The sequence below is a fragment of the Theobroma umbraticum genome, unplaced genomic scaffold (assembly GCF_002168275.2).
Source record: "Theobroma umbraticum cultivar Fairchild unplaced genomic scaffold, ASM216827v3 scaffold_146.0, whole genome shotgun sequence".
Taxonomy (NCBI): domain Eukaryota; kingdom Viridiplantae; phylum Streptophyta; class Magnoliopsida; order Malvales; family Malvaceae; genus Theobroma; species Theobroma umbraticum.
In genome coordinates, this window is record NW_018397265.1 from 8,051,451 (window position 1) to 8,061,893 (window position 10,443).

Below are 10,443 nucleotides of genomic sequence, written 5' to 3' on the forward strand. Positions count from 1 at the left end.
TACCGTGCAAAGCACTGGACGGTGCATTTTAGAGCAGGCAGTGGGACTCTATTTGATTTGGTTGGTTCATTCGATTCAAGTACAACTTGCATAGTCCTAGTAGTATGTATTATAATCCAAGGTCAACTCAATATTCAACAAGAAAAAAAGTGAGAAAAAACCTACTCTATTTTTTTCTCCAACTTAGTATTTCTTTTTATTTTGCTATTTCAGGGAAAGGCAAAAAGAAAAAAAGGAAAATGACATACCAACGAGGTAAGTGAAGTGGTGGAATTGGGTATTAGGGGTAGGGGTTTTCCGCTTTCTAATTTGGATCCAAGTGCGAAGAAGGAAGAAGAAAAGCGAGCAGCGGAACGGACAAACGGGAAGAGAGAAAATGGGTTGGATCGGAGACACCGTAGACTCCTTCAAATCAATCCAGATCCGCCAGCTCCTCACCCAGGCCGTCAGTCTTGGTAAGTTTTATAACTCTAGTCTAGAATATGTTGCCGGAAATGTCACAAATCCCTTTCCTTTTCAGTCTAACTTTGTTTGTTTTGAAATGACACGAACTTTTAATCTTTTGGGAAACCCAAGCCAAATTGTGTTACCCTTTTAAGAATTGAAAAACATTGTTTGATATTTCTTTCAGATAGATCCGGACTTTAGTGGGTCATTGGAGTTGTCTATTAATTTACTGGAAGTTAAGTTGACTCTTCTTGACTTTCAATCTTAAGACAAGAAAAAAAAAACTTTTTTTTCTTCCTTTTTAACTCATTTTGATTCCAAATGTTTTGAATTTGGGTGAAGATTAAGAACTGGAGATCAAGGTATTGACAATAAGTTCAGATTTTGAGACAAGCATAGCTCTCTTTTAACTCGTTTATTTTGATCAAAGCTGAAATAAACTCTGTATAAGTGTATCATCTATCTATGCGTGTCTTTTGAGTTCCTTTGATGTTTCGTGGGAACTTTAAACTGCATGCTTGTTGTAGTATGATGTTAGGGCATGTGTGGGATTTTCAAATCAACAAATTTGATTTGAAAGGTTGTCATTATTTATTCCACGTGTGGAAATTTGATTATACAGAAAGCCTATCTGTTTCAGGTATGATTGTTACATCAGCCCTCATAATATGGAAGGCGTTGATGTGCATCACTGGCAGTGAATCTCCTGTTGTTGTTGTCCTATCTGGAAGTATGGAACCTGGCTTCAAGAGGGTAAGTGAACTTAAGAGGTGAATGCTTAAATGATTTTGTTGTGTCTTGCCATCTTAAGTGTAACCTAATCCCATTCACCATCGTGCACTACTCTGCTTCTGCAAGCAAATGCAATCTGAATGGTCCTCCAGAATATTTGAGAATATATATAGGAAGCCTCTTTTCTGACCTTGTCTTGAAACAGGCCACCAAATTTTAAACTATGATTGATGTCCTATTCTTCCATGTATTAGGATTTGTTTTCTTTTAAAGCTCTGTTGTCCTTCTTGCCACTTTTGAAGTTATGCTACTGAGAGTTTGCACCCATAATATTTTTCTTTATGGACCACTCATTCAGAAGGAAACATGTCCTTTAGATTAGCATCTCTGGTGTTCCACTTAAAAGTTGCTATCTTCACATTTGGAGAAGTTCAGATTATACTCAGTTCTCTAAGAAAGAAACATATAGAAGTTTGAGAATGAAATTTTATGGCTTTGAATTTCTAACTTTACAAACAAAGGATAGAGAGGTTGCCGACTCTGGCATCTTACATCTTATAACTGTACTTATTTTTTTTCTAGAACATATTCTGAACTGTGTATGTTTTGTAACTTAAAGCTTTAAGTAGAAACATGCATTGCTTCTGTTTACTTAGAGCTATTTTGCCTTGAAACCAATATCAGCTTTTGGCTTTTTTCGTATGCTGCCATTGTCATGGCAATGTCTGTCCATTCCCTGCTTTATCTGACATAAAATTAGGGTAAAGTAAAGTGATGTTATTTCTTGGATGATGGAAAATGCAGTGTGCTAGTTATTTTTAGCAATCTGCCCGGTAATCATGTTGTTTTAATTTGATGTGTGACTTGCTTTGGATGTGTAATAAGATCACAATGAAAGTTATTTTGTTAGACACTTCCATGAACCTACTTGACATGTTTGATTATCGTTGTTCATTTGGATTGTTATGTATGTAGATGTTGCTAAATTAATGAGGATTATATCATATGCAGGGGGATATTTTGTTCTTGCACATGAGTAAAGATCCTATCCGGGCAGGCGAGATTGTTGTTTTTAATGTTGATGTAAGTGCCTTTTGTTTTTAATTTTATTTGGTTCACTTATGTTTTGTTTTTTTCATTGTTGATGGGCTTGTTTTTGCCCCCGTGCTCTTTTGCTGATTCATTTCTCAAACTGTGAATTTCTCAGGGTCGTGAAATTCCAATTGTCCATCGTGTAATTAAGGTAAACATTTGAATTTAGTATCCCACATGTTTTATTGATCTTAGACTAAGATGTATGTATTACAACTAAGACAAGTAATGTTCGATTTTGAAGCATTGCTGTTACCATCTCATATCTGTATTCATGCATCTTAGCAACCACAATTTTCACTTGCCATTGAATAGGAGCACCAAATCAATTGATTTAATTTTCTAATTTGGTGTCCCTTTCCCTGCCTTGTATGCCTATTGAACATATTTTTCCATGTAAGATTCAATGGGTGAGGAACATATATTTGCTCAAGCAAATGGTACATGATTGACCAATTGATTAGTAATAGATGCTGGATGACTGGTTTTTTTTGCTGACAATATCGCCTGAGGTAATGACTTAGGAAGCAATTTTTCATTGGTAATACATAAAAGGACACAGACAAGAAGTAAGCATTGACAACCAAACTTCTACCTGCTTTCTAGTTTCAGCTGTTAATTAATGTCCAAATTGTCAGGAGGGCTGTGTTAGAAAAATAATAATAATTTGAGATCACATGTTCTTTATGCAAGTGTAAAATTGCAGCAAATGTAATTCAACTTTGAAAAAATGATGATTTCTTGAATGATGATATTAATCATATTGCATCAATGTATGCCAATCTGAACTCATTGTGTTTGTTTTTGAGCTGTTATTTGTTTGTTTGTATCTTTCTCAGTTTCTCTGTTTATTTATCTGGGATTCATATCTTTTTGAAAATTTTGTGAGCTTTATTAATTTTTCTTGTTTCCTTCATGGAATTGTATGATTTTTCCAACTTTATTAGTTATGATCATTAAGATGCAATTGCTCTTAAATTCACATTTTTATTTTGTAGAATTATGTTTTGTCAAAATTATCATGGTTTGAAATTTTTCTTGCAATTATAGCCTGCCACACTTGTGTATTAAAGCATTACTTAGGGTTAATGCTTCCTTGTGGATCTTCACAATGGAACTAGGTGTTGGACATAATGACCTTTCTTGACTCTTATGACCTAGTTGTTTCTTGGGACTTTAGTTTTCTTCAAACTGTTTTATGCCTGACAAAGTTCCTTTGCTATCTTTCATTTTTTATTTTGGTAATTATATAAGGAGACAAGAGGAACCCTATTGTGTTAATTTGAGATTTATCAATGAACATGGTTTTGGCATCTGTTGAATCTTGATATTTGATGTTATTGTAGGTCCATGAAAGGGAAGATACCGGAGAAGTTGATGTCCTCACCAAAGGTGACAGCTTGTTTGAATAACAATTAAAATTTGTTAGGAATTGTCACAATTACATTGTTTGGTATTTTAATGTTCTTTCTTTTAACTGTGCATTTTCAGGAGACAACAATTATGGGGATGACAGGCTATTATATGCTCAAGGTCAGCTCTGGCTTCAACGGCACCATATCATGGGCAGAGCTGTGGGGTAAAGCCTTTAGTGTTCAACCTTTTTTTTTTTTTGGTGTACAAAAGAGTTGTTTAACAAAAATTATTGGTTATTCTTTGTGGTCATCTTCAAGTATCATGGCATGTCTAAGAATTTCACACACACAGACACACACATGCTTGTCTGGACATAGGGCATTTTGGGACATATATATTGTGTGAATTACTGTTATTTTCTTATGAAATTTGATTCAGTAGTATTTATAAGTACAGTACCACCCGCTAAATTGGATACTGGAAAGTCAATTTCTTAGTGTTAGGTGAGGAATGTGGATTCTAGAGGAGAATTTGTCCTCCTTAGGGAACTGGCTTTCTTTTGGGGGTGAGGTAAAAATTGGGGTGGGAGTTGATTTCTCTTTTGTGTTTGGATCGGAAAGCATGTTAGCAGCCAGTGATGTCAGTCCATGAAAATGATGTGTTATGCTCTGGGAAAGACTTGAACCAAGTTTCAGATATTAGTATGTGTCACATCCTTAATGTTTTTGGCATTGTCCCTTTTTGTAGTTTTTTAGGAGTCACAGAAATGACCTTTGCAAGCATTAGATTTGGGTTTGAACTAGTCAGTTAAATAATCTATACATGTTTCAAGCAAAGGGGTGTTGTACCATTTTGTTGAAAAAAGGAAGTTTCTAATTGCTCATTTTAATTGCAGGTTCTTGCCTTATGTTGGTTGGGTGACCATAATCATGACTGAAAAGCCAATTATCAAGGTTTGTTTTCTATATGATATGGTTTGCTTGAACTAGGAAGCCAATATCCTAACGTGCTGAAGAACATTATTTGATTCATAATTTCCGGGGTTACTTTTGGGGATTCCCCTTTTTCTGTTCCGCTCTTTGCATCACTGTTGCATCAAAAACCAAAAACAGTTACCCTGTCATTCAAACCACCTTAATCTCACGTTTATTTGTATCAGAAATTAGGGTGGAGGGTGGCCTAGTTTAATAACCACTGTTTATGGTTTTGGAACACTTTGCAAAGATTCCAAGATTACGGGCAGTTAGAAGTTCCATAATATGTGGGGACATTAATGATAGTCTTGTAGAGTATCTTTTTCTTCATAACAACTTCCTTTCGGTTCATTGCAGTATATTCTAATTGGAGCGTTGGGTTTGCTTGTTATAACATCCAAGGACTGACGGCTGAAGCAAATTCAAGGCTTGGCCAAACTCCAAGGGCATCCTTCTGTAATTGCCAACTGCTTCGACCCTCTCCTTTGTATTGGTCATGCCGCACTGTATAATGAGAACAGAATACTTTGGTTATGATTTGATAACTTAAAGCCAGAAATGATGATATAATGAAGCAGGCTTGAGCAACTTTGGTTTTACTTTCTATTTACATGGTACTATTAGCTATCCTTCTAAGTTTTTGACTGATCTTAGTAGCGTTTGATACGAGGGAAGTGAGAGCATATTCTTTACAATGTGTCTAATTAAATTACATTGCTGTGTTTATTTTGTAACAGACCACTGCAATCTTACATTACAGTCAAGAGATGTAATGTGATTGCAGTCCAAAATTAATGCAATCACATTACATTGCACTCTGCAATATTTTTAAAGATATTTTTATTTTTTAACTTTATTATTTTATTAAAAATATTTTATAATGTTATAATTAAAATAAAATATATTAAAATAAAATATATAATATAAGAATTAAAAATTAAAATAAAATAAAATATATAATATAAAAAATTATATTAAAAAAATAAAAATAAAATATATAAGATTATAATAATAAATAAAAATAAAATATATGATCTTAAATATATATTTAAGAGATGATATTATATAAAAATTAATAATAAAAAATATAAATATATTAAATTTATATTTTAAAAATTAAAAATAATTTTAAAAATTAACATTATATTCTCAACAAAGTATTGATAAATCAAACGTTATAATATTATTTTTTTTATATTTTAATTATTATTTTACTTGTATACTAAACACTGTAATATTATTTTTTCTACAATAATATTGTTTGCAATCACGTTACTTACAATCACATTAAATTGTAAAGTATCAAATGTCATCTTAAATATTATAATGTTATAATTAAATTTGAAAACTGAAAAAGGTCGTACAAACTTGAGAGATTGAAAAGTAATCCATGAAATGGAGCATGAAACTAATTGGTGAAAACTGAAAATACTCAGCTCAGGTGAAATGTCCTGTTTCTCAAATTTTAGTGGATTGCATCTAACTGCGGCACTGACATTTTTTGTTATATTTCCCAAAAAAAAAGAGCTGAAGGGGTGTCGGGCAACAACCCCACACCTATAAAAAAAAAAAAGAGAGAAGGCAAGGCACTTCGTCTTCCCTCTTCCTCATTCTCGCAAAATCTTCAAACACTAATCTCTATCTCTCAAATTTTCTCTTCCAAACTCCAAAAGCCCTCACATCCATTCGCAAAAACCTTCAAGAAACACCAAAATCTTCTCATCAAACTCAAGATTGGAGGACTTTTTATCAAGGTTTTCAATCAAATCGCAAATTTGATTATAAAATATTCATTAATGTAATAAGTACTAAAATTCATTAATGTACATATTACATTAATTATAAAAAATTTATAAATAAAAATAAAAATCTAATATTTATAATCAAATTTTAATAGTAGATATCCTAAAACCACTACTTAAACCTGTGATGGAGAATAATTTTACTACTCAAACCCAATTATATAAAACCCTAATCTTATTTAAACAGATTGAATAATGTGATGTACCTACTGAAAAATTTAGAGAAATGCATAATATTTTTAACATAATCTCCGGAATGGAGGTAAGAGTCCCATGCGCACAGCAAAACAGGCCAGGCATTAAAGGAAATAACATTTATTATTTCATAATAAGAACAATTGATGTTTACAAAACCAATCTGCATTCCCGAAAATAGTGAAAACAAACAAACAAAAATGATGAAATACAACCAAAATGAATGTTTGATTCATGGAAGTGCACAAGCCTAACAAGGAAAACCTCCTAAGAAATTTATAACTTTTTTAAAATAAAAAAGAAAAACCGCCAGTGTGAATGCTCTCCTTAATCCCTACAAAGCATTAAGAAAAGTTATAAAACCCAATGAATATACTCCCAAACCCTTTAAGCAAAGGATTGTGACAATGTTTCAATCATAAACCACTTGGTAGTTTCTTTTTCTTTTTCCAGTTTTTCCCTGAGTTCCACAAGAGGGACAATGTAGGAGATCTCAGCTGTGTTCCTTTTTGCAACCTCACTAAATGAAATATAAAGAGCCGAACCATCTATCAATTGTTCTATGCAAGAAACCTCTTTGGTCCTTAAAATGCATTTCATGGAAGAATATAACCTCAAATCTTTATACAATTTAGCCGCTAACCAAAAACATCAGTAGAGAATTGCCTCCAAGTTCACCTCCCAATCCTGCGAAATACACAATGTTCCAGTGAACTTGAAATAAAAAATGTTTAGTGTCTAGTGGTATCACAATAAGTTTCCAAGAGAAATATAATTCCTAGTTACTCAGTTATGCATCTTTCTTTGGTAAAAAGTTATATGACTTTAGCAAGCAGAAAGTGCCACTTAACCCAAAATGATGAAAATATGTGATACTCACTATTTAGCAACCGATCAATATCTAATTAGGAAGAAAGTTCCTTCTTTCCATGGCCATTCTATTCTTCATCACTGAAGCTGAAACATTTTGTAAAGTTAACACCTCAGATACAAAGTAACAACACATCAAAACTTGGAATATTGCTCAGGTAATTCATCATATAAAGAGCAAAATATTAGCCCTGTAAGAATCAATATGAGCACTAACATGTGAAAACACGCATTGGCAAGAGACAGAAAAAGACTATGGGTCATATGGTTTAAAACCTAAAAGGAAGATCATCAATTCCGTATTGAGAAGGTGGAAAAGTATACCCCTTCGAAACAAGATAATAATTAATGTTTATGGAATGTTTAACACCTAAGGCATGCTTCATAGAGAGGAAAATGAAATTGCAAAACAGTTAATAAACATCTTTTATTGTACAAAAGAAAATAAAAATTGCAACCGTAAGAGCTCCATATGCAAAGAAGTGAGAACAATACAAATCATGAGAGGGTGTAGTTGCATGACAGCTTACAGGAATAAAGATTTCTGCTATATATTAGATTTCATTCATCACGGACTTATTGAGACGGTTCCACAAATTAATTGAACAAAAATGGGATCTGCCTTTGCTTTGATGTTAATCATAAAAATCTATATCCAACTAGTTTTTGGAACTATAACTGAATGGAGAAAACCAAACACTAGCTTCTTTTAAGCAGTATTTTTACATTAATCAAACCGGTCCCTTCTCAATCCATCATCTTGATTTAAGTCCTCGACAATACGGATTGCAAAGTATCCAATTGAGTTGAAGAAAAAGGAGGTACTCGACTCCTAACAAATGTCATTATCATCTTAGCCTTACCCAGTTGCCCATTTTTTATAAGGCCTTCAAGCAGTGAACGAATTGTATCCACATTCAGAAACCAATTCTTTCTCATACAGTCTTTACACATTGTATAGGCCAAATTGTACTCCCCTCCCTTGCAAAGATAATGAATCATTGTCTGGTAAATCTTAATATTAGGCCTATACTCCCTGCAAAATTCTAGAGAAGAATAAACCCTTTTAGCCATTTCAAGATAACCAGCCTGGCAGAATCCCTTAATTACCAAATTGTGTGTAACCTCATCAGGGACAATCCCGATTTTCCGCATCAAACACATCAAATCATTAGCTTGCCATGCCCGTCTCCTATTAACCAAATACTGAATCCTGACATTAAAAGTTGTAAGATTAGGTTTGCATCCCTTATACACCATAAGATTCCACAACCCATTGCCAATCACCCATTGATTTTTGTTATAGAAAGCTGATATAAGTGTTGTGTAGGTAATGACATCTGGCCTAATTCCCAGTTTTTCCATCTCTACCATAACCAAATAAGCTCTTTCTAAGAAATCCATTTCACAAAATGCCTTGGTAGCTATATTGACAGAATAAGTATCCAATTCAACATTGAATTTCTGTGGAACATCACTAAGAAATGCCTCAATAGCTCTTACATCATGAGTTTGAATCAAAACCTTAAGTGCAGCATTGAAAGACTTAACAGTTCTCTCACATCCATACAAATGCATATCATAAAAAGTATCAAGAGCATGCTTTATCATCCCAGCCTTACCATACAACATTATAATTCTCATAATGAAGCCTTCTCGCCTACCTTGTGGAAGAGTTTTCTGGTGCTCAAGCAAATGCTCAATGTAATCAAAGCGGCGAGCCCCAGCTAATCGAGAAACTGTATCTTCAAATGCAAATCTATTTTCAATGACAACTTTATTGTGGGCATTAGCCTTGAATAAAATGAATAACTTATCAGGGTCTCTCTCAGCTTTAAGTTTGGAGAGGGCACTTTGTTGTAAAGGTATTTTACTTGGAAGTTGCTTCGATACAACTGCAAAAGTATCAGTGGTTGATGCAAGGGAAGCAGCATGACAAAATCTGCGAATTGCTTGCAGAGATAACATGTTCTAATCTGCGAATTGCTTGCAGAGATAACATGTTCTGTTATCTTCTTAGACCGAAGCATATGCCCATACGACATACAACACCAATGTATCAAAAATCTTGTTCACCCATTTAACAAAATAAAGAATCCCAAACCCGGACAAAGAACACCCACCATCTCATACAGAAGATATCAAAATCCTTACGGCACCGTCATCAACAAATCCTAAAAAATACACCATCCTAAAAATGAAGAACCAGAAACAAAGAACACCAAAAAACACAGATTTAGAGGCCAAAGTATATTTAAAAATTAAAAAAATATAATTTGATTTGTAATAATTACAGAAAAAAAGAGCGAAAGAAGATATGCTTACCGAGTAGAAGGGATCTGAAAAAGAGTCGGTCGGTCATGCGCGGTCATGCGTTCGTTCCTTTCTGCTTGGTCTTTGTGGGGAGGGGAGGGTTTGGGGTTTAGGTTTTTTTCCGGTTAGGGAAATTTTGTTTAGACCAGGAGGCAGTTCGGCTATAGGCGAGTTGTTATTCGGCTATGGGCGAAAACGATCTGAACCCACCCATACACATGGGCGAATGAGGCGAATTGGTTTGTTAAGGAATTAGTTGTTAAAAGGAACCCAGCACCGTGTTTAAACATAGACCTGATAAAATAATTAAAAACATTTTTATTTATTTTTATTTTTTAGAAAAATAAATATTTTATTTTTTATTTTTTTGAACAAAATATTGCTTAATTTTATTTGTTTTTGTTTAACTACAATTTTTTAAAAAAAATTAGAATAAAAAAGCAAATATATATTTAATAAAAACTAAAAGTGATCAAATTTCTAATAATATATATATAAACTGCTTTTTCTCCCCTTTTAATTGAATTTTGTAATTAAATTTTGTGTTATTTTTCATTGTGAGAATATATATTACAATTAATGTCATGAATTTATTAACGTTAAAATCTTTTAATATTATCTTAATGGATTCAGGGTTTAGGGTTCAGGATCCAGGGTTTCGG

At 33.3% G+C, this 10,443-nt stretch overlaps 2 protein-coding genes across 4 annotated transcripts; one reads left to right on the top strand and one right to left on the bottom strand.

The window, feature by feature from the left end:
• Positions 1–146: 146 nt before the first annotated feature.
• LOC110422440 (uncharacterized) lies at positions 147–5,228 on the top strand. Its single transcript, XM_021436346.2, has 8 exons — positions 147–455; positions 1,088–1,200; positions 2,191–2,262; positions 2,387–2,422; positions 3,618–3,663; positions 3,763–3,850; positions 4,523–4,580; positions 4,959–5,228. The coding sequence occupies exons 1-8, from the start codon at positions 377–379 to the stop codon at positions 5,007–5,009; spliced, it is 543 nt and encodes a 180-aa protein (XP_021292021.1). The 5' UTR covers positions 147–376; the 3' UTR covers positions 5,010–5,228.
• Positions 5,229–6,708: 1,480 nt separating this feature from the next.
• LOC110422763 (Tetratricopeptide repeat (TPR)-like superfamily protein) lies at positions 6,709–10,016 on the bottom strand. Of its 3 annotated transcripts, none has more exons than XM_021436776.1 (4): positions 9,794–10,016; positions 8,332–9,659; positions 7,479–7,555; positions 6,709–7,285 (listed from the first exon to the last, which is right to left on the bottom strand). In XM_021436776.1, exons 2-3 carry the CDS (start codon positions 9,434–9,436, stop codon positions 7,500–7,502), a joined length of 1,161 nt encoding a protein of 386 aa, XP_021292451.1. In that variant the 5' UTR covers positions 9,437–9,659; positions 9,794–10,016; the 3' UTR covers positions 6,709–7,285; positions 7,479–7,499. The 3 variants fall into 3 exon arrangements, with proteins under 3 accessions (XP_021292451.1, XP_089640695.1, XP_089640694.1); XM_089784569.1 differs by having other exon boundaries at positions 8,195–9,659; XM_089784568.1 differs by having other exon boundaries at positions 7,479–9,659.
• Between the last annotated feature and the right edge of the window lie 427 nt (positions 10,017–10,443).

What these genes read in the sequence shown, in the direction of transcription:
- LOC110422440 (XM_021436346.2), top strand. Translation starts at nt 377, where the DNA reads ATGGGTTGGATCGGAGACACCGTAGACTCCTTCAAATCAATCCAGATC. An exon ending in AGTTGATGTCCTCACCAAAG is followed by an intron (nt 3,664 to 3,762) that starts GTGACAGCTTGT and finishes GTGCATTTTCAG; the next exon opens with GAGACAACAATTATGGGGAT. An exon ending in ATCATGGGCAGAGCTGTGGG is followed by an intron (nt 3,851 to 4,522) that starts GTAAAGCCTTTA and finishes TTTTAATTGCAG; the next exon opens with GTTCTTGCCTTATGTTGGTT.
- LOC110422763 (XM_089784569.1), bottom strand. Translation starts at nt 9,436, where the DNA reads ATGTTATCTCTGCAAGCAATTCGCAGATTTTGTCATGCTGCTTCCCTT.